Below are 23,135 nucleotides of genomic sequence, written 5' to 3' on the forward strand. Positions count from 1 at the left end.
CGGGACCCCTGGGAAGGTGCCGCCCCACCGTCACGGCCCCCCGGGACAGAGCCGGACCCGCCGCGCCGGGGTACGCGGGCCCCCGCTCTGCCGGGACGCAAGGGGCAGCTCCCGCCTGCTTTCTGCGAAGGGATAAAGCCAACTTTCTGGAGTTGTCCTACTCTTGTCGCCTTTGTGCGGCGGGGATCCCACAGACCCCGAAACCACTTGCCAAAAAAAAAAAAAAAAAAAAAAAAGAGGGGAAAAAAAAAAAAAAAGAAGTTATCCTTGGTTTTCCCGAGGCAGGAGAAGGAGGGGAGGGAAGGGGAGAGGGCAGGCAGCTTTGGGGAGAAAGAGCTGAAGGGGCCCGGTCGCGCCCGGGTTTCTCGGGCCGCAGCAGCAGGCGATGGTTTGCGCTTTGCAACATGCGCCTGCTCCGATCTGCGCCGCTCGGGAACAATAAACAGGATCATACAAAGAAGTGGAAAGGCGGCATCTTTGCTTCTGGTTTCTATGACAGCATCAGAGACAAACCAACTATAAACTCTAATTCCTAGATTCCTCCTCCCGCCCCCCCCCCAAACCCCCTTTTGTCTGCCATTAATTAAAGTGGCCATATGGAAAAGGCTGATAATAACAGCAGATGAGCCAACGAGAGAGAGGGAAAGAAAAAGAAAAAAAAAAAAAAAGAAAACACCTAAAAGTAGCGGCAGGGCGATGGTTAGGATTTAGCCTGGGCACTTGTTTTCAGCGGCTGCTCGGAGCGAGGGGGCTCAACAATAGCGGGGGGGAGCGGGACGACGGGGCCCTGCGCCCGGCCGGCTCGGGGGCGCTGCCCCCTCCCTGCCCCGGCGGCCCGGCTCGGGGGGGCCCGCACGCCCCGGGCCTCCTGCTCCCAGGGGGTTGATCCCCACGACCTGCCCCTTTGTGTGGGCGAGCCTCGGGGGGTGCTGAGCCCCCCCTTTGGGGCCGCCTCCCCGGGGGGGGGGTCGGTCCTGCCCGCCGGCAAACTGCGCCCCAAACTCAGCCTAACTCGCCCGGGTCGATCGCAGCGCAAGCTTATCCTCAGGCATCGGCCCCCTTCCCTTCGCCCTCGCCCCAAATTCCCCACAAAACAGCAACAACAACGAAAAAAAAAAACTTTGCTAAAATTGATAAAGAGATTAGCCAAGCAAAGCCTCTTCCGAGCCAGCTAAAAATAAGAACCCGCAGATTTCTGTCGTGGTCAATGTACAGAGCGAAATCCACAAACATGGCACACTTCCCTTGTTCCTCGCTGCTATAAATAGAGAACTCTAAAGTAGTCAATACTGGGGAAGAGGGGAGGAAAAAAAAAAAGAGGAAAAAAAGAAAAGTCTGCCAGCGGCAAGAGCGAGCGCCCGGCCGGCGACTGGAGCGGGCAAACGCCAGCCCTCGGCACAGGCGTCCGGCGGCGAGCAAAGCGCGGCCCCCCCGCCGGGGCGCGGAGCTCCGTCAAGACCGAGGAGTGAGAAACTGCAGACTTGGGCTGGAGTTTTGGTCCTACAGGGGCTGGGGGAGGGGGGTAGAGGCCGGAGAGGGACGCGCGGAGCCCCGGCCCCGCACCGCGGGCGCGCACCGCCATCAGCACCTCCGAGAGCTCCGCGGCCGCGGAGGCCGCCGGCGGCGCAAACTCCTCCCGGCGCCCGGGAGCGTCTTCTGCTAACAGCGAGCACGCTTCCCTCCGGACAAACATCCACCGATCTCGCGGTCCACAAACCCGGCGAGCATCCTCTTCCAGAAATATTCAGAAAGTTTCCCGGCTGAATGCGATGTTGTGCTTTTTTGTTGTTGTTGTTGTTTTTTTTTAATAAATCTCCTCCTTTCTCGTCTTATTCAACCTCTTTTCAGTCAGAAGCATAACATGTCCACTAGCGTCTCGCAGGCAGCGAGAGAGCGAGCGAGCAAAGATGGACCTAGGAGCATGATGATCATCATAAAAATCCCCTCGGTTCTCCAGTGCAATTTTCAAAACAACAACCCAGCCTTCGTGCTCTAAAGGCGAAACGCCTGCGTCTGTTTACATCAGCTGTGTGCTCCGAAAGCCTTTCCCCTCTGTCTCAATCCAAGGGAGGGGAGGGAAAAAAAAAAAAAAAGGGGGGGGGGGGGGAAGAAAAAGCCAGCATTATCTGCCTTTGTCAGCGAAAGAACATAATATTGACTTACCTTTCCCCACAGCTATTGTCTGCCCCTTCGCAAAATGACATCACGGAAACCAATCATGAAATTTGCATGGGGGAGGTTGTGGGGGGAGAGTTCTTGGAGGGCAGCCCACTTCCCTACACCAGTAACACGCGTGTAAGACGGGTTGTTGGTTTCAATTAAATATCTGATACTCCTTAGTGTGTGAACTCTTAAGCCTGCTAAAGGCAATGTCTCATTTACTTAATGACCGCTCTCATTAATGGAAATGGCACAGAGGGGGCTTGCTGCGCCTTCCCTTTGTAAATACACTACCCATGAACCCTTGGGGTTGCAATATATCTGTTTACTCTCGGAGGTGAAATAAATTTACAGTATAGCATCAAAAAGAGAGCGAGAGAGGGAGATGGAGCTGCTGACTTGAGCGCACGGATAGTTGGGGCTCTCCCAGCCCCGCCAGCCCCTCTCGCCTCGCACCCCCCTCCCCGACACCCGGCAGAAGGTGAGTGGTTTTTTCCCCCAGTCGATTCAGAATTAATACACACGAAGCTCGGGGCTCCTTTGATAACGGCAACACAAAAGGAGGGCGAGCGCCACAAGCGCCGTGCCGGCTCCCCCCCCGCGCATCCCAACGCGTGGTACGGCCCAATAATTCCTAATAGCAGCAAGCAGCGAGTGACAGATGCCCTGGGTTAGCACAGCTCCAGCGAAAGTACTTTACAATATTTATTGGTGGTTAGGAAGATGACCTATCACCATAAAGAACAGACTGGGAAATTTATCGCCTCTATGAACCTGGAAGTATTGCATATTAGCTGATATACATATTCAAAAGCGAGTGGTTAAAAGGTGTATAAATATTTTTTTTCCCTCCCCTTAAAAAGAAAAAAAAAAAAAAAGTGACAACATATTCCCAGCAGACATCGCCTCACCCCGGGAAGGACGGACCGTGGCTCAGGCGGGTGCATTTTGGGCTTCGTGATGGGAAGGAGAATAACATAAGTCCTAAAAGAAAACGGTGACTAAAGTAGTTTGGGGATTGTTTCTAGTGAGAAAAGTGCATGCTCTTCCATTGCCTGTGTTTTGCTCGCAGGAAGAGCCGCACTTCCCAGGAGCTAGCATCATCTTGCCTTGAAAACGCTTCTGTTCAGTGGAGCCCTGGCCGAGCTGGAGGCAGGCGGCTCTGGGGAGAGACCCCGGCACCGTGCGGCAGGGAGGGCATCAGCGCATCCCCCTCCAGCCGGGAGCATTAGCACCTGGGTTGCAACTTTTTGGAAATAGCAGGGGAAAGCCCAGGCGTGCTGCAGCCCCACGGGGGTGGGGGGTCACCTTCCCGGCCAGCGCCTTTGCCTGCACCCTCACGCCGTCCCCAGCATCACCGAGACAATTAAGACTTTACTGTCATCTTAACGAACATTTCCAAAAAGATGCAGGAGCTCACAAATGGATGGAAACCCCAGGAGCCTTCCGAGAGCTGAGAGAGCAGAGGCAGAGCCTGGCAGGGAAAGTTGAATCCCACTGGCGATGCACTCTCGGGTGGGGCAACTCCAGCTCCAGTGCTGTGGGAGCCCCAACCGCCCCTCTCCAGCTCCCCACCACCCTGGCCAGGTTGGGGGGGGTGGGGAATCTCTCAAGCTGCCCGAGGTTTCAGCCCATGCCCGTTGCCAGCTCTGCCGGACCCCCGCCTGGCAGCCTGGGCTTGAGCGAGCGCTGGATGCAACCCCAGCTCACCCACGGACCGTTCCAGGGCACATGGCAGGGGGGAGTGATTTGATTTCCCATCTCAGGCATTTTATTGAGGAGAGGGTGACAGAAATACTAATTTTAAACTGTTGAGGCCGCTTTGGAGATTCTTACGATACCCATTCCCATGGCTTGCAAGCCTGGTGTACTCCTAAACCATTAACATAAAGGAGGTATTCAGCAGAGAGTACTCCTGAAAAGCCGTTTTCTATCTCCTTTGGACACACCACGAAGACAGGGATATTTTACATCCTAAACCTTTGGCATTCAGAAATTCTATTAAACTCTTATCTGCAGGCAGCAGGCCTGGTGCTACACTGCATCTCCATTGTTCTGCACCCGCGATAGAATCAAGGGGAGGGACGGGAGGACTCCGCTCCTCTCCGCTCACAACACTGCCTGGTCCTCTCCACCGCTATTCCGTTTAGAGACGTAATGCTAAAACTTGAGAAACAAAAGCACAATAGCCAGGCTAGAAGGCAGGAGGGGAGTGTGTTTACTTCCATGTGTTTCCACATAAATTTGTGTGCGCACACACACCGCATGCGTATGAACATACAGACGTGCTAACGTACCTCTGAGTATTACAACAGATGAATTTTATTATTGCTGTTGTTGCATTTATTAGCACACGACGCACCTAGGAGCCCTAAGGCAGCTGACAGCTTTGATACCATTCTACTAAGCTCTGGGTTGCGAGAGTGTGTTTGGCTTCTCTTTGTTCCCCCACTCCCCAGGCTTCCCCTTCCCCTCCTCCCCAAACCTCCCAAACCGCTCCCGGCCAGCGGCGCCTTACCCGGAGTTTCTAATTCCCACCAACTTCAGCAGCGGGCAGGAATTCCCACCTCGCAGCCCCCCAGATCCCTCCCCATCCCCTAAAGATCTCCGGGTCACGCCGGCCACCAGCCCCCCACCCCCCCCGCCGCCGCAGGAGCCCGCGGGGGAAGCGAGGCCACGCGTGGGCTCCGGCCGGCGGCCGCTCAGCACCACGGCGGCGGACAGCTCCGCTCCCGCTTTTACCGCATTTCCCACCTTTTTAACCATTTTTCAACCTTTTGGGTTTGGGTTTTTTTAAGCTCTACAGAGTCGCTTTACAGCTGTTTTCAAGGAGGAGATCGTTGTGCGTTCCGCGGTCTGAAGGAGCTGCCGCTTCCCTAAAGGGAGCCGTACGGCAGGGAGGTATAAATTAAATATTCCCGTATTTTCGCCTTCAGAGCGTTGTTTGAGACGGGTGCTCCGAGGGTCCCTGCCTGCGGGTCGCCTGCAGAAGCGAATGCTAAAAGCATCTTTAAAAGTAGATTCCCTTCATTTCCCCCCCACCCCTCCCCGTGGGATTTTAAAAAAAAAAAAACTTACTATGCTCATGTTTTCAGACCAAGCATTTCGAGTTTGAGATTATTTAAAATAAAACTGCATTTGCTTGTGTAAATACAGACATAAAAACGGCGCTCTGCATTTCGTTGGCTTCTTTGAGCCTCTTTCGAAGTAAATTAGGTCTCAAACTTTATGCATTTGTAATTGGCACCAACTTCTCCAGTTACCAGCTGGGGGTGAAAGATTTTTTTTTCTTTCCCTTCTTTCTTTCTGAAAGCTTCTATGCAGATGGGCTGGCTGCCTTAATGCCTCAGACTACAATTAGTGCTGTTGTATGCCGAATAGAAATGGCCAGCATTAATATTGTATATGGAACAGCTGAAGGGTTGCGAAGAAACCTGCCCACTACAGGCCCCTGGCAGATGGAACAACATGCACAGGCACAAAAAAAAAAAACTTTTAATAACCCTTTGCTCGCTCTCCGGCGCGCCCCTTCTCCCCGATTTGGGCGGTTCCTTCCCGAAGAGGCAATGGCTTTGTCTCACCCAAACCTAGAGCTCTTTTCTCCCCGAAGGACAACAATTGGAGCAATCCCCATCTTTGGCAAAAGGCGCCTCGCATTATCCCCAAACTTTCGCCTTTGTGCCTTGGTTATTGCAGGCACTGAAACACACCCAGCTGAACGGGCACGAACCAACTTTATATTTAATAACACCCCCTCGCCCTTTTATTACCCGGCAGCGTGCAAGAGGAAAAAAAACAAACGGCAAAACCGAATCAAACACCACCCCCCCAGCAAAACTGTGGCCAGAAGCGGCAGAAAACAGGATTTTCTCCCCCCCGCGCCCGCCCCTTCCCTCCTCGTCCTTTGTAATTAGGTGAAACCCGCGGCAGCGGGGACAAAGCCCCGCCGGTGCCTCGGAGCGGCGGCACCGGGGCCGCACCCCCGCACCCGCAGCCCTTCGCAGCTGGGCCCGGGGGTGGCGGAATGAGACCGGGACCTCGCTTGCTGAACGCAAACGCGGGAAACCTGCGCTCTGAAATACACTCGGGAACCTCTTTTCACCGTGCCATTGCCGGAAAAACATCCTAAAACAAGGGGGAAGTTTGTGGGTCCGCGATGCCCCCCCCCCCCCCCCCCCGGCCGAGCGAGCCCCTTTGCCAAGGCGGGGCTTAGGCAGAGTTAAGCTGCTCGGGTGCTTTAGAGGAGAAACGGGGGGGGGGGGGAACACACACTTAGGACACCCCCCCCACCCGCTACACTCACAGCCCCCCCATGCGCCGGCGACCGGCTACGAACCGAGGAAAGTCCCGCAGAGCTTCATCCTTGCCGGGTAGCGGTGGCTGCCTTCGCCCGGGGCGGTGGGGGAGCCGGGAGGGAGCGGAGCCGCCGCGGGGTTACTCCATCATCCCTGGGAAAAGTTGCCGTCCGGAGCAAAAACTTATGCGCGGCGGCGGCCAATGGGACCTCGCCGCAAAATCACTGCAGCGCACTCGGCGGCCAATCCGCGGGGGCCCCGCACAATGGCTCTGGGGTGTGTGTCCCCCCCGCCCCCGGGATGCGCCCCCCCCCCCCCCGCCCCTCCCGTCTGGGCAGCGGGGGGAGAGGCTGGGGAAGGGGACCTGTCCTCCCCGGCGGTCGGGGCTCAGCACCTCTTTTCTGTCTGTAATTAGGAGAGAGATGAAGTGAAAACAGGTACGGCCCAGTGTGGGGGGGGGGGGGGTAGACACTCCCACCCCCAAGCGAAGCATCCCCAGGGAGCCCCATCCACCTCCACTATGTCAGGGAGACCCCAAAAGACACCATAACTGCTTGCGGAGCGACAGCCCCCCCAGCTCACCCGGGGCTGGGCAGGGGGACATGGCCCCAGCCCCGCGGGCAGCCCGTGGGCTGGCAGGGCACTGGGCAGCCCAGCAGCCAGGCCACCGGACCTCTTCCATGCCCGAGTCTTTTTAGAAATGCATGAGTCCAATGATGGCCACGCACAGCTCATTGGTGCTTTGGTCGATTCCAAGGTGCAGGGGGGAAGGGAAAGGGGGAATTGCTTCTGGGAGAGATCCGAAATGGAAGAGGATGTCCCTCTTCCTTAAAGGACAGATGGCAACATTGGACTGAAGTGATCCCAGCTGGAGAAAACTGGCCACAGGCCAGTGAGGAACACTCTCACTGGCCTCCCAGATGGAAAAGCAGGAAAATAGTTACCAGGAAATAATAATAATTAATAATTAATAATAATAATAATAATAATAATAATAATAATAATAATAATAATAATAATAATAATAATAATAATAATAGAAAACTAACCAGGATTGTGATTGATATGTGTGATAGCACTGAACTTTGTTACCCCATTGGCTTAGTGGGCAAAGTGCCTTCTCTAGGTTGTGTGACCCACCGCGCTCTGCTCATTACCCTAGGTAAAAACAAGGCCAGCTCCTTCTGCGGGGCAGCCCTGGCCTGCAGAGAGGGGAAAGTGCCATTTCTGAAAGAGGGAGGGAGGAGGGATTGCCTGGCAAAAAGCCTGATTGTCAGTGTAAAAACTCAGCACCCTGCCCCGGGTGGGCAAATAAGTACATTTGCAGGGAGGGCGAGCCCACCCAAGCCTCAGCTCGGGTAATTTGGGAGAGGGAAAGGGGAAAAGCCTGCGCATGGAGGGACAGGTGGCACCAGTAATAAGAAGCCTGGGACAAAGCTGATATTAACTGAAGGAGAGTTGAATGCAATTTATCTCAGCAGGGCATGCCTGTATATTTGGGTAATTTTTAATTTTATAAACATAAGGGGGGATGCAGTTGGAATAAAGGTCAGCAAAGAATGTAGAACAAGAGGCTAATTCAGTCTTTGGTGCAAGATCCCGGGCCGAACTCTTTGTTGAATACATCTAACTCCTTAATCCAGATTTCTTTGAAGGCAGAGAGATGCAAGAGGGAGCGGGGAGGAACAGCTTTGCTGGGGGGGGCGGGGGTGAATCTCAAAGTGCACCTTTTCTTCTGCACATCCGTCACAGTCTTCTGCTGGTCTCAGGGAGGGCTAAGAAAATAATAATAGTAATAATCATTATCATCATCATTGGATTGAATGGAAAGTCAGGAGTTTGAGTCAAATTATAAGTGTAACTGTTGAATAGGTGGGCTTTTTTTGAGATCCTTACTCCTAGAAGAGCCTGAATAAGCCATGCTTAGCTCAGCTGGATCACTCGTCCCGGCTGGATACGGCTCAGGAAAGGAGCTGGAACTGGGCCCCCTGTACAGCTACATCTGATGGCACAGATCTCCCGGCAGAAGGGGGTGTGAGACAGCCTGTTTGGGGACTGGCACCTCTTCCGTCTTTGAATTAGCAGCTCTGTCTTTGCAGAATGTTCTGTGCTTTATTGTCCCTTCAATCCCCACCTTGGAAGATGAGAGGTGACATTGCGGAGAGCTCTGCGCTTGGAAAATGACTTTCAGAATTACGTTCTGGCAATTTGAAACTTTCGCTTTCTCATCTTCAGCCTCTTGGGGCTTTAATGGGAGACAGCAAAGTGCCTCTTCCTCCTCCCCTCTTTTCTTTTCCTTCCCTGTTCTCCCGCAGCTGCAGCGGCCAGGATTCAGCAAGGTCACTTAACTCCATTGCTTCCTGCATGCAGGAGATCTCAAATTAAGGGGCGTTGGGAGCAGCCTGTTGAGATGAAACAGCCGTCACGCAGCTCCAGCAAGCAAGGAAATGAAACCCATTCACAGCGGCTCCAGACAGGCCCACCTTCCCTCTGCTTTGGCTGGGGAAATGGTAAAGACATGGAGGAGTGAAAAGCAGAGTAAAATTAGTCCATCCTTGAGCTGGAAGCTGTCTTTTGTCTAGCAGAGGGAGCCCCAAAACGTGCAGGACGAGGGCCTGTGGCTGCAGCTCCCTTTTCCACTCCTTCTTGGTGTTTTTATCAGTATCGCGCCCGCTTTGTGTTTTCTCCCAAATTCCTGCTGCTGCCTCCCCTTTCCCCGCTTCGCCAGCGAGGCAGAGCTGGCCCTGGCTCCCTCCATCCTCTGGTCTCAGAGCACAGAGCAAAGACGTGGGAGCTTATCCCTTTGGGCTCTGGGCTGGCCAGCGGTGTGAGCCTCTTCCCAGCTGCCCCTGGCCTTAGTCCTGTGCAGGCGTTAAGGGGAGCAGATTCAACCCTGGAGCTGAAGAGAGCACAAATGAGAATGGAGGAAAATCACAGAAACTCCCCTGATATCTGGATGGTTCCCTGCTGTGGGTCCTGGGAAGCCACGTGGCTCGCATAGCAAAAGACCAAAGCAAATACCGTCCTTTTGTAGGCTGTGATTTCTGCTGATGCACTGCCAGACCAAGGGGAGTTTATTCCACGTGTGCGATTTTACATCTGAAATGAAAATAATCCACCAGGATGTTTCACTGCGCACCCCACCGCCATCTCACCACCAGCCTGTGTTGTACGTTCCTCCTCTTAAACAGCTCCCCCGGTCCACAGCAGCCACAGCTTTTTCACAAAGAAGGGGATAATTCCAATTATCTGTTGACTGTTTGCTTCTGTCTTAAATCTCTTCCTCCAGCACCTCTCTCGTCGCTGCACGAGGGAAAGCCAGAGAAGCAGTATGCAGATATTGTCAAGCTCAACTTGATAGGTACTGTCAAAACTGCCAGAGTGTGGTGACAATAAACATTTTAGCTGGCTAACAATTTGCTGCAAAAAGGGTTGACCCTGAAATCAAGTTCTGCTGTAATGAACACTTTGTCTCCAAATATTTGCATTTTTGCTGACAAGGTTCACTCTCCAGGAGATTTCCTCTGCCCGTGAGCAATCTGCCTTCAGCCGAGATGGAGGATGGATGCGGTTTCCCAAGCCAGTTCGTTATCTGCTGTGCGGGAGGGATGTGGACGTGCCCGAAATCAGCAGAGCCTCCGTGGAGGGGGGCTGCCTGAGCAGGGGAGCTGCTCCGCTCCAGGGTGTTGCTTGCCCTGATTGAGAAAGCCCTTTTCTGTTAGGTTCTGCGTGGCAGCGTAATGCTGACAACGCAAAACTGAAAGCGGTGATTAACCTCATTTAACAGATGGGGAAATTGAGGCAAGTGGTGATTCGGGACCGTATTTGGACTGTCTTTGCTGAGGCAGAGAGGGAGCAGCAGTGGCAGTTAGTGCAGCCTGCCTGTTACCCAGGGCTGCCCCAAGCCAGCGGCGGGAGGAGGCTGAAGCCATGCTGGCTCTCTCAGCAGCTCGGGTCAGTGCTGCGGCTGCTCCCCTCCTTCGAGCGCATGGAAAGCTGGGGCTCCCCACCCGCAGGAGCTGCCGCACTGAATCTTTTTCCACCCTCTTCCAAGTGGCAAGTGATTTGACTTCGGTTACATAGAGAGTCGCTGGCAGAGCTAAGAGTTAAGTATCATCTTCCTTAGCCCAGAGTCCAAAAGCCCAGCTGGCTCCACTGTATCAGAGATGCTTAAAGTTCTCTTGCTGCAAAGGCAGAGATGCAACGCTTATGTATTTGAGGATTAAGTTTCTCAGGACAACCATATTTGCAAGGATGATCACCACCTTAGCGGGTGTATTTTTGTCTGCTCCCATTAATGATGGGCAAATGAGCCCTGCCTAATTCCCTAGGGGCAGGGTTTCCAGCCTGGACTGGGAGGATTTACTTGCACAGTGCGTCTCTGTGGAATAAGTGTCCTCCAAGGCTTACCCAGGCTGGCCTACCAAAGTCAAGCACCTCCTGCACTCTGCACCAGCACAGGGAAAAGCTGCAGAGTTCAATCCCACCGCTTCCAAGATGCTGCATGTGGGAATGTCCATCGGCAGCCAGCGAGCGGGGCAGTGCACATGAGCAATTTGTCCCAGTGTCGGGAACGGGGCAGAGCAGCAGCAAGGGCAGGATGCTGCTTTCTAGCCTAGGATGTCAGCCTGCCAGCTCCATTGATACAATTAATCCTTAACACTGGGAAAAAAATCCCCAGGTGGAGAGGTTTTCACAAGGGCCTAGGAGGTAGGAGATCTGGATTTCACTTCTACTCCTGCCACTGATTTTTGAGGGTGGCCATGGGAAAGTGTCTTCCTCCATTTTCCCTCTGACACTTGCCTTCTCTATTTTGAGTAAAAGGTGCTCCGAGTACACCCTGCCTCTTACTATTGCCAGACTGGGGCTGTGATTTGCTTGAGATCCCTAAATTCCTAGACAAATACACAATAAATTGTAATAAAACTTCTCACTGCTGGAGGAAACTGGGTGGAAAGAAGACAGAAAGAATCCTTACAGGTTTGCAAAAAGGACATAAAGGGAAGAAAAGCACAGCTTATTTCATTTTTATCTCCCTTTCCCCTCCCTGCTGTAATGAAAGGCAATTTTCACTAGCAGAATGTTGTCATTTTGCCGAAGAAAAAATCACAGTTTTGGCCAGAGAGTGGTTTTTCCTTTTTTTTTTTACCCTATTCATGACAGAAAGCTGTTGCATTCCTGGCAGCGGTGGTAGCGCTGTGCCTTGGAAGGCGTCCAGGCCCCCACCTCGATGCTCTCCGGCTCTGCCGTCCCGCGCGGTGCCTCCTCCCTGGGCTGGCCACGGCCGTTGCCTCCCAAACCAGGTCACACCAGCCAGCGACGAGCATCTTGGAGCAGCAGCCTTGGATGGCCAGTCACCATGCAATTTTGGCATAGAAGCAGAGCGAGGTACTGCAGAAGTAGTCTGCTGGTGTGAGCGGGGCAGAGTTAAACACAGAGTTTTTCATTTAAAATACTGGGTGAAATGCAATGCACTAAATGAATATGAATTATTTTGGACAGATCCCATAAACCGGGCACTAACATGGTAGTAAATATCAGTGAGGTAACTAAATGAGTGCTGCTGTGCCCGGTTGTGCCTGGCCAGCCCATGCGAGCCCTGCGAGGAAACGGGAGCAATCCCCCATCACATGCAAAGCCTGCCGCAGTCGCCCCGTACAAATACCCACAGAGGAACAGGCAGGTGTACCCGCATCCCTGCAGTCTCCTCCCTGTGACCCTTCTGGACGTCTCTATTGGGATTTTTTCTCATGCTTCTTGTTACAAGGAACTTTCTCAGCACTGGCAAACATCATTATCGTCCTCTCAGCCCTCCTGGGCTTCTCCATCTCCTGATGGATAGCCTAAGGTTAATCCTATTTTTCTTCTCCATTATAAACTCTGGGAGCCACTGGGAAGAGAACACCCTGCTTAAAGGCTACAAGCCGAGTTCTCCGATTCACCATTGACTCCAAAGAGACGATTTTCTCCTTTTCCTTCTTCTTCCCCTCGTTCCCTCCTCTCTGGCACAGGACAATTACCACAGCTCCGAGACACACACCACGAGCCCCTTGCCAGCTGAGCCATTTCACCCTGTCCTCATTGCAAGCCGTGCTGGGAAGCCCATAAAGCACAAGGGAGGGATAATTACTAGTCCCAGCACTGCGATGATAATTAATACTCTGCTAAAAGGAGCACTTGTCAGGTCAGGGAGCAGAGGAGGGATGGGAAAGCAAAGAGGCAAAAATAAAACCTGCGCACAGGTTTGCTGTGAGGAAGGGGCTGGAGGCAAGGGGCAGGAGGAGCTGAGGGGTGCAGATGTCCAGGGCAATGGGGATGGGGTCTGTGCTCATCTGCAGGCTGTTGGAGAGGAAAGTAGGTGTTTCACCCCCATCGGTGGGCTGTCAGGGAGCTTTGCTGTGCATCGTATCACAGGACCCGCTCCCCTTCTCCCTTCATCACTAATGGGCTGAGAGCCAGGAAAACTCTGCAGCCAGCAACACGCTAAGGCAATCTGGACCAGAGCATATTTGCCCCCCCTGGGGAGGTGAGAGGGGTCGGGCGAAGATGCCCCCAGGTTTTGCCAGCTCAGTCGAGGCTCCCTGGCAGCCTCCGGCGCAGAGGTGCAGCTTGGGGTGTCCCCTGCTCCCCGTCCTCTTGACCAGCAAGGGAAAAGCACTTTGCTCGACGGGGCCCTGGGTTGGCCGGTGTCTGCCAGCCAGGCTTCTGCCTCAAGTGGGGGTCCTGCGGGAAAGGCCATTTGTATTTTTCTCCAATTCAATGACTGCAGCCCCTCTTTGGCAATTTGGGCTCCCTCGGATGCAAGCGTTTGCCCAGCAGTGTGCATCTCGCTGCCTGCGTGTCACAGGGACTGGAAGTGATTTCTGCTCTCCTATTGCTCACTTCTAATATAAAAATCTCTTCCTTGGGAAACAAGCGCTATTCTACTTTCTTCCTGAAAAATTTCTGTTATTTAGCAAACAATTTTGATGTCCAGGCCAAACTAGCTCCATCCCTGAGCGAGCGTCCCACAGACCTCAGATCAGAAAAGCAGGACAGTCAAACAAGTAAGAGCATCTGCTCATCCCCCTCGTGCACACGGAGAGCTCCTTGTCCCCCAAGTTACAGCTCCGCCCTCTTCACGAGCTTTCTGAATTTAAGACTGACTTCACCATTTGGGGGACATCAGAGTCCACCTTTTAATTGAGGTTGTAGAAGAAAACGTAGAAGAAATATAAATAATCCCATGGTAGCAATGGAGATCTTGAAACCTAAACTTCATACATCTAAACTCAATAAATCTGAGCAAGGTGAAGCATAAGAGAAAAGATGTTAGCCAGGGAAACGTGGTCTTGGGGCTTTCCCCCACCAGAGGCTTCTGGACAGCCTTGGGCAAAGGGGTTCATTCTTCTCTCCCTTCATCTCATCATCTGAATGATCACCAAAAATGCCTCCGTATATGCTGCGTTATCAGCCCGCTTGCAACAACTGACTTAAACCAAAAAAGGCAACCCAGAACCCATGGTAAAGGGTGAGAGAAACAGAGAAGCGCTGGCAAGGGAGAACAATATGTTTTCAGACAAGATTTAAAAAGAAATGTTATGTTAATACTAGTTTGGCGTCATACTGTCATAACACCATCAAAATGACATGCTGTCACCACTAATACGACTGTTTAGGGAATATGCAACATGAACAAAAAAGCAATTCACTTAGAAACAAACTGGATGAGCCTATATTGTAAGAAAACAGAAATATGCTGCAATCCAAGGGAGGACCAGACAAATGCTCCGTGGTTTCTGATGACAGTGATGCAGACGGGGACCAGAAGCTCTGAACAGAACTTGCTCCTTGTTTTCCATGGCCTCTTAGCCTTCGCTGGGATAATCTGCTCATAAGAGAGAAACAGTTTAAGGACAGCTGTTCTGGCATTAATTAAAAAGCCCTACAGTCCTTTCCTAATAAAACCACTTTTCTTCTAAGATCTTCCTCGATTTGTTTTAATACCTGTCCCTAATTAAGTCCGGTGAGAGGAATTCACTACTTCAAATGACTTAAAAATGGATGTTCTCAAGGCACCTGCATCTGAAGAAACTTATTTTTGAGGTCCGTGAATTAAATTAAGAGGGGACATTTTCAAGCTGATCGCTCCCTTTTGATTAGCACAAACGAGCTGCTCTACCGGCGCTGCGTTAAAAATCGTTACGCTTGCTTTTCCGGTTAATTTGGAGAGAGTTCAGCTGTTAGGGTGCTAAATAGTCACATTAAAGACTACAGACCTGTGAGTGCATTTAGGCTGAGGCCTTTAAAAAGGAGATTCAGCATCACATCACCTGACGATGCCCCTCTCCACGGCTAGCTGTGGAAACACGCTGCCCAACAGCGTTGGCAGCGCCTTGTTGACCAACAAAATTCTGGCAGAAGCCCTGCACAAGCCTGGCAACCGGGCTGACAGCATGGCAATGGCAGCTGCTACGCACAGAAGAGCGCTCTTAAAAATATCACGGCTGAAACCCATTAAAGAAAATAAAAATAGAAAATATGCAAGAAAACGAGGCTGCGTGTGAAACAGATACCGGGAAGGATGTTAGATACATTTATAACTCTAGCCTGCCCCAAATTTTCCTGGACTTTTAACCCGATGCTCCTTCACTACAAGCAATCCAAGTTTATTTTTTTGGTCAGAAAGTGTAAAATTTTCCTGCTTTTTTTTTAACTCTAATGTGATCAAAATTGAGAGCTGAGTTGTATCAGACTAAAGCCAAATCACAGGTATCTGCCGATCTCCTGGGCTTGCCCAGACCTTGCTCACAGCAGAGGCTTTCCTCCGTGCCATCCCCCTCCGTTAGCCCCAGCAGCTCCATCAGCTGCAGAATTAGACTGGGAAGATGCTAGTCGCCTCACTCTTCCCAATACAATGTAAGTCTGATCAGAAAACAGCTTAGAGTGTTTCTGAGGGGCATTTTTAATGATAATTTCATACCTCTTGTCAGAGTCTGCAGAAAAGGTGATCAATCAATGAGGGGTGATGCGCTGGGACAGAGCGTAAGCTCCTCGAAAGCCACCCCATCTCCAGCTGAGCCTCGGGTGAGCTAAATTCATTCCCAGTGTCAGTCCAGTGAAGCATACAATTACGCAGGAAAGATTTCAGTCTCTGCTGTCTAGTTACGTTAGGCCACTGCACCGGGAACTGGAGAGATTGCAGCCAAGAATTTGCTTATGGAAGAATGAAAAACTGCCCTGTTCAATCTCTTCCTTCCCACCTGCTGGGCGTTATCTCTTAAAACCTGAAAAATAAGGCAGAAAGATTTGCTCCAAGAGCTTTGTCCCCTGAGTTTGTTTTCTCATGTTGCTAACAGCTGAGCATTTCAAAAAACCAAGCCCGGCCTTTGCCATCCGGCATGAATTACCCGTGTTACGGCGGATCTGCACGGTGGTAGGCTGGTTTCTGCTGGAGCTGGGCATTTGCCATGCCTTCCTAGAAAAGCTCTCTGCCGCTCTCCTTGCAACATTAATTCTGAACAACAGAGATGGAATGAAATGTACGTTTGAAAGCAGGCCACGAGGCAGAGAGCAATATTTAGCTTTCCTCTCCCAGAGGTCTTACCTGTGTTGGCACTGGTTTAAAGATGTTAGAATGGGATTAAGGAGCTAAATCAGATATTTTATCAGTTACAGGAGCCCATTTTCCTTGCTAAATGATTGAATGCATGTGCTTAAGGCAAAGGACTAGGCTGGCTGGTGAAAGGAGGTCCATGAAACTCCAGGCTGAGATTTCACAGAGGATCAGATGGCATCTGTGGCATCAGTCTTTCTCTGAAAAGATTTGGTTTTCCTTTCATGTGGAGTGTGGACGCTGCATGTTACTGTGAATATCAGTTCCTGGGACATTTCTGACAAGGATTTACATGTGGAGATAAAAAAGTCTGAAATTTCTTTAGAGGAAATAATTTTTCTTCTAAATAAGAAAACAGAAGCTGAACTTCTGTCTTCATAAGGGGTTTTTTTTTGTTTGTTTGTCGGCCAAATCTCTGTCTAGGATGAGAACTCAAAGGCCTGGTTAGGTTCAGGTCGTCATGTAGTGTTAGCCAGTCCAGGAAAAGAAAAAGCTGAGAAACTTACTGCAAAACTGTTCTTATGAATTTTTCAACTATTCTGCAAATACTTTGAAGCTTATTCATCTTTGATAACACTTGGTACCTTACAATTTCTGACTGAGCTACAGAGAAAAACACATTATTATGGATTTTGTGGTAGATCCTCCAATTTATCAACATAAAAAGATTTCAAAGCAATAGAAGCTTTCTGTGTAAGTTAATATGTCATATGCTATTTATCACCCGGGGTTTGCTGAGTCTGCATTCCTAATCAATGACTTGACAACTTGAGTTAGTGAACACTTAAAGATTATATCTGTGCAAAGTAAGGGATGTGGCCAAAGCCTTCCAGCCTCGAGGAGGGGACATTGGGTACCTTGGTCACCCAAGATGTCTTGCGCAAGTATGGTTGCATTGCCCAGGGAAGTGCACCAATGGTAACCACGATTTCCTCACCTGAGCAAGCACTACTCTTGCAAAAATCTGCAGAAGCAGATGCTGAAATACCCCAGGACTCAGTCGATGGTGGAAAACCTCCAACTTCCAAGACATATAATTCCATTCTGCCTCCTTCAACTCTCCTCGGGGCCAGGGCAGAGATGTCCGTCCTTGCAGGCATTCATCATGTCCCCGCCTTGGCGATGCTGCGCTGGCTTTCTAGCCCATGCTCTCTCCCAGAGGTGGCTGCCTCCACTGCAGGTGAATGATGACGGCATATACAGGGTGTTATGGGCACCGGGAGGCTTAACATCACTAAATAAATGTAATGAATATATACGATTTCATTTCACCCGCCCCCAGACGCATTTCTACACTTACATTTGATCTCGTTGACGTACTGCAGCCTTGCTCCTTATAATCCACATGAACTCCACATGCCTCGGAGAGGAGCCAGGAAACTCGGCAGGTAGGAGCTTCAGGAGAAAGAGACCCTGGCGCTGCGTATGCCAGGCAGCCGGCAAAGTCATAGATCCCACTGCACGTCTGCCCTGAAAACTGACGGGGCTGCAGCATCGCATCCACAGCCTCGACACCTCTGTGCATGTCCACGAGCGCTCACGCTGCACGGTGTGTGCGTGCTGCGTGGATGCAGAGCCAGAAACAAGAGAACAGGCAGGGCAAGTGTTTTCAGACACATTTACTGACTCGGGAGGGTCAGGGATGCTCAGTGGACGGGCGCTGCCTTCATCTCGGCAGGGGAAACCCATCTTTTAGCCTGTGACGGATTTACTCCTGTGACCCAGCGAGCGGAGGTCAGAAGATCCTGACAGAAAACAAATGAGAAATGACATCTTTCAGAAATTCCTGCAGTAACTTCTTTCCCCTCCGGCTGTGACATCTCTCCCACCGTGCAGAGCCGTGATGGAGGGGCCAGGCAGAGAAACACCCTTCCCAGCCTGGGTGCCAACTGGGATGTCTCCCTGGGGCTCCCCGGTGCTTGCTCTTGGCCATCTCCTCCCAGCTACAGCCTGAAGTGCTCCTCAAACTTTACACATTGTTGGGGTAATGACTTGTAAAACCACCCACCAGCATCTCCCATTGCTCCTGCTTTGGCTCACACCGCTCCTTACAGCTCCCGCAGCCGCCGTGCCTGCAAGCAGTGAGTTACTTCTGAAATAAAACAGATGTGTTAAAAATGACTTTGCACAGAAGCAGGCAACTTTGCATGCTCTTGTTTATGTCCCTCTGTCAAAGCCCATGTTCCCCCCGTCCCCTTCATGGATGCATTTAGGGCCACTCATCTCAGCGAGCTGTTATGGGTCCCCATCCCAAATCCTGGCTTGGGAGCCGCTAAACACGAGGCAGCACATGCATGGGTGCAAATCTTCTGAGCCCCACAAGGACTGAACCCCCTTCCCTCTAACCCCTCCCATTTGCTTTCCAAAATGTCCCCAGTTATGAGGGGTGAATTTAGGGACACGGTAATTTATTGTATCCTTTTATGACGAGGACGGTGCACCCTCAGTCAGAAAGCAGGGAAAGAAATGAATTAGTTGGGTTAGTTTTCTTCACCGCTTAATTGTTCCAGAGAGGCTGAGTTCTGGGGAGGGTGATGAATCATTGTTTATGAAATATTTCTTCCAAGAAGATGATTTGAAAAATACATTTGTAATTTATTGCAACCTCTTGCTTTCTCAGGGAATGGCAGCCAAAGGAGGAAAGTTCCTCCCTCCCCCGTTCGCCTTCCCTCAGTTCATTATCGCTATAATCTTATCTCCCGTACCCTCTCCTCACCCTTTGAATATTACATCTCCTCCCGCTTGTGTGCGGAGGTGTAGCCGGGCGCGGGGATGGGGGGGGGGAGCTGGCGGGGAGGGCGAGACTGGGAAAAATCGTCACATATTTCAGGCTGGCTCTATTTAAATGAGTTTGGGATTGTGCTTCTCTGGAGCAGATGGCCCTGGAGATAATGATGCCTGAGCAGCGGAGGCTGGAGCCCCTCTCTCCTGTTGCCATGGCAGGCCACGGGGCTGAAATGGATTCTGCTTATTAAATTTGTGAGCTCTTGTGTACTCAGGATGAATGGCGTTCAGTCATAAAGAGGCCCAACCTCCTAATGTCGCTGGATAGTTTTATCTTAGAAAGCCAGGCACTCTAACTCCGCCAGACGAGGGTCTCATTAACCTATTAACAGCAGCCATGGAGGAGTTCAACTCACAGGGGCTTTGAACGGGGAAAGCGGGGTGTTTCCAGGAACGTGCCAAATGCCGGCGGGGCTCGTGGCGTAAAAAAACCCAAGTGAGGGCAGTTGATCAACTGTCGGCTCAAAAAGGGGAAAGCTTCACTCGGCACGCGGGGAACCGTGTGTTTCCCACGCATGTTTGTATAGGACCTTACACAACAGAGCCCATCGGAGCCTCCAACGCTGCCGTTAGCTCTGATATGATTAACAAGAGTTCGGGATTCACTGGGCCACTGAGGCTTGCACAGGGTAACAAGTGTCTGATTTGCAATATAACCTCTACTGTTTAAATCAAGATAACGCAGAACTATGTACTATACTGCCTTGGAGCCATAGCAAGAACTTGGTAGGACAGAGATCACAGTTCATGATAGAAATTGCAGGAGGAATAAATGGAAAGATTTGAGATTTAGAGGACAAGTTTCTTAAAAAAAGAGAAAGAAACAAAAAATCAAAGATAAGATTGGTGCACCTTTCTTTTCTGACTTTCCTTAGGAGCAGTCTTGGCTAACACTCACATGGTGACAACACTCCTCTGAGACACTCAAGACATTGCAGATTAAATAGAGCAGGCGGAAAGGCTTTACCTGAAAACTTACTTTCTTTCTACAGAAAACTGTGATTTTGGTTCAAGTAAATATTTATGTATCTGTTCCAGACATGACAGGCAAATCTGGCTTTTTCCAGAGAACTGGAAATGGGCGTTTCCTCCTGCTAGCACTTCCACCCAGGTTTGCTTCAAAAGATGTGGTGATACTTAAAATAAAGAATTAAAACTTTTTTATTGGTGTAGAAGCAAGTTTACCGATGATTCGAGGTATAGCATGGTTGGGATTTTTTTTTTTCCACTGTACTTCTTTGTAGAGCCACCTTGCAGAAACATGCCAATGGTTTGGAAGAATGGAAATTTGATATGCAGTGAGACAACGCATGTTACATTATAATGCAGTTAACTTTGATTAACCAGAGGTTGGTAAAATAGCACTGCACTATATTTAGTTTCACATCATATTTTTTTACATGTTATTATGCAAATTTTTGCACGAGCCTTATTTCAAATGCAACCCAACTCTATTTTCTTCCCCGCTTGGGGGGAATCTGCATTCCTGCCTGGCCAACAAAAGCTCACCTGCTCGTGCTGTGCTGGGTGGTTTCCCTGCTCTGGCAGCATCCACCTGCCCAGCCAACTTTGTGATATGAAATAATCGCACCAAAGATTGTCAGCACTGGACTTTTTTCCCCAGGACCGACCTGGAGGTGAGGACTGCTTGCTTTGGTGCAAGTCTTCCCACTCCAAGAGGAGAGGTAAGAAACCAAACACCTGCAAATACCTCCATGACCTAGTGATGGACTTGGTGTGGTCTGTAGCTGTAAAGTTGGTGGGAGATTTTCTCAGGGAAGCATTTTCCCCCATCACTGGAAAATGTTGATTTGTTGGAAGGGGAAGCATTTGTGGACCAGAAATTGGGGTTGCAGGTCTTCCTTCTTCCACGAGAGGTGAGCAGGGAGCTTGGCCTCTTTGAGTCTTAGGGCATCGTGGCAGGTAACTGCAGAGTCACACAGAAGGGGCTGGAAATAGTCTAAAAACTCCTCCTCAGCTTCCAAACCTCTTGTCACAACTGCATAAAAGGCTGGTGCAACTAATCACCCGTACTTTGGAAAGATCATCCTGGCCTCAGTAAATGAAGCACAAAAGTCAAATCCAGCCAGATTTCTTGGCATTCAATTCTCCCACTTTCTAGATCTTGAGGTTAATATTCTTAATGAAATACTGGCAAAAGGGATGCTCAGAAGAATTTTTTTCACTTGGCAAAGCCAACTGAATATTTAGATTTAACACTCCTATTTATTTTGGTGAGTGCTGAGTATCTACATCCTGCAGTTGGCTTTGAAAATCGTGGTCTCATCCAGCAACTCTGGACATCTCCCCTGTCAGCTGCTGGCCTCGGAGCAACTTCTGCAGTACGTGCATCTTTAAGCCGAGATGATATGAAATCTAACCCTCGCTCAATATTAGCTATTTAGAAGGCTCTGCAGACCAAAGAAGCAGAAACACGTGCCCAGATTTTCACAGAGCTCTCAAAATACAGCCCCAGCAATACTGAGTAGATGCAATTCAAATTTTAAAAAGCTGGTTGGAAGTGCTGGTAAGGTGTTGATGCATCTACTTGTTTCCAGCAGCGTCCCCCAGCAGCTCTCCTGACCTGGGCTGGCCACCGGAGCCGAAGCTGGGCTGAAGGCCAGCTTCATGGATGGGTTGGGTGTTAGCATGCATAAGCCTGCTCTGGTGCCAGTGTAGATGTAGTCTGTGAGACTTATCCAGGGTCACCTTGGGAGGCTGTGTGAGAGCAGAGGGCTGGAGCCAGGTCTTCTGCATGCCCAGTTGGTGCTCCCACCCCTGACCTGCCGCCCTCTTTGTTCTGAAATCCTTGTCAATAGGGAGGGTGGAGGATAGGACAGGCAAAACGCTTCTGGGGCAGCTGCCTACGAGTGCAGACCATAGAAAAGGGATTAGCTCCGTCTTCAAAATGCAAATCCCCTTGACACACGCCAAGCTTGCAGGCACTCCTGGAGCTGTTTGCCCAGTCCTGACTTAGAGCTTTTACACAGGCTCAAGCTTGCCAACTTAATGTCGGAGGTATGAACACCGGCAAATTAAAACAGAGCCTACAAATGAAAAGCCGATTAGCAGATATTAGAAGGACATTGAGATGAAGAGGCCACAGCGATGAAGGAAGGCTCCTGGCCCCCACCTTGGTTTGTGGCACAACCTCCTCCCCGATCTCTGCGGCTCCTTTGCCGTGTCCTAATCCCCTTGCACAGGGACAAGCTGACACCAGAGAGAGGAGGGGCTTCTGCAGACTTCTCTGTGTCAAAATCCAGCCCCCAAATGACTCAGAACCACAAGAAGAAAAGGGGACCACAGCAGGCTCCTTGATCTCCAGAGCAGCCCTATGCAAGGTGACTGTGTGCAACAGGAAGGTTCTCCATTGCCATTAGGGAAAATTTTCAAGGATTTATGGAGAAATGTGACTGAGAGGCTTCCACATGTGCTGGACATGGAGGAGCTGTCAAACAGAGTATCTGGAAAGCTTACTCAAGCAGTCGGTGAAGCTGTGCTTTAGCATTGCTCTTACAGCCCAGGCCTTCACATTCTTACCCTGCAATCAGCATTTACACACATCTCCCTAAACTGAACACTCATTAAACTGGGAGACTTGGATTGCCAAATCATCATTGTCTCTCAAGACCTGGCTACCCATCAGATAGACTAAGCTGCTGCAAAGAGGTGGTCTTGGCCCAAGCTAGCAGGAGTTGGGATGGTCAGTAAGGAGCTCCGCCAGAGCTGCTGCAGTCCAAGCACTTCACACAAAGCCGAGCGAGAGCAGAAAACCTCTTTCCCTGATCCCGAGAACAGGCTCAGCTTCAAATGGGCCAAAAGGGCAATCAGGGCTTGTGGAAGGGAAAGACTTGCTGACTTCCCATCAACATTATTATTCCTCTTTTCTCTCCATCGTCCCCTGACAAAGCATTGCTCAGGAGAGGTGGGTGCAGGAGTCCTATGCTCGTGGGCTGGTGTCAGCGCAGGGAACCGGAGGAGCAAGCAGGAGATGCTGAGACTGGTGATCAAAGATCACTGTGTATTTCCTGACACAGTCAGTTTTATGCCTTAGGATTTATGAAGCAAACAGGGAAAAGCCATTTTAGAAACACTGGCAAAGGCAAGTTTAAAACACAGGATAAAGATTGGTCTTTTCCCTCCCTTTGTTACTAAACAACCAATTTGGAACCTGAGATTTTCTCGGTTGTGAATGCCTCTTATGTCTTCCCAAAGTGGGACATACCCACAAGCAATTTTATAAATTGAAGACAAACACTTCAGTCACGAAGCCAGCTTAACTTCACAGGGAAAACAAGAAC

General features: G+C 50.6%; 1 protein-coding gene across 8 annotated transcripts in view; it reads right to left on the reverse strand.

The window, feature by feature from the left end:
• MYT1 (myelin transcription factor 1) overlaps positions 1 to 6,594 on the reverse strand; it is a 68,939-nt gene extending 62,345 nt beyond the window's left edge. For 5 of the 8 annotated variants that reach the window (XM_087750248.1, XM_087750246.1, XM_087750247.1 and 2 more), the window contains exon 1: positions 6,497 to 6,594. In XM_087750248.1, coding sequence (XP_087606374.1) covers positions 6,497 to 6,521 — 25 coding nt within the window. In that variant the 5' untranslated portion in view covers positions 6,522 to 6,594. Of the gene's footprint in view, positions 1 to 1,576; positions 1,829 to 2,163; positions 2,268 to 6,496 lie in introns of those variants that run through there. The other 3 variants (XM_087750250.1, XM_087750251.1, XM_087750249.1) reach the window with 3 other exon arrangements.
• Between the last annotated feature and the right edge of the window lie 16,541 nt (positions 6,595 to 23,135).

The sequence above is a fragment of the Nipponia nippon genome, unplaced genomic scaffold (genome assembly GCF_047370975.1).
Source record: "Nipponia nippon isolate SJK-2023a ecotype South Korea unplaced genomic scaffold, ASM4737097v1 scaffold_13, whole genome shotgun sequence".
Lineage (NCBI taxonomy): Eukaryota > Metazoa > Chordata > Aves > Pelecaniformes > Threskiornithidae > Nipponia > Nipponia nippon.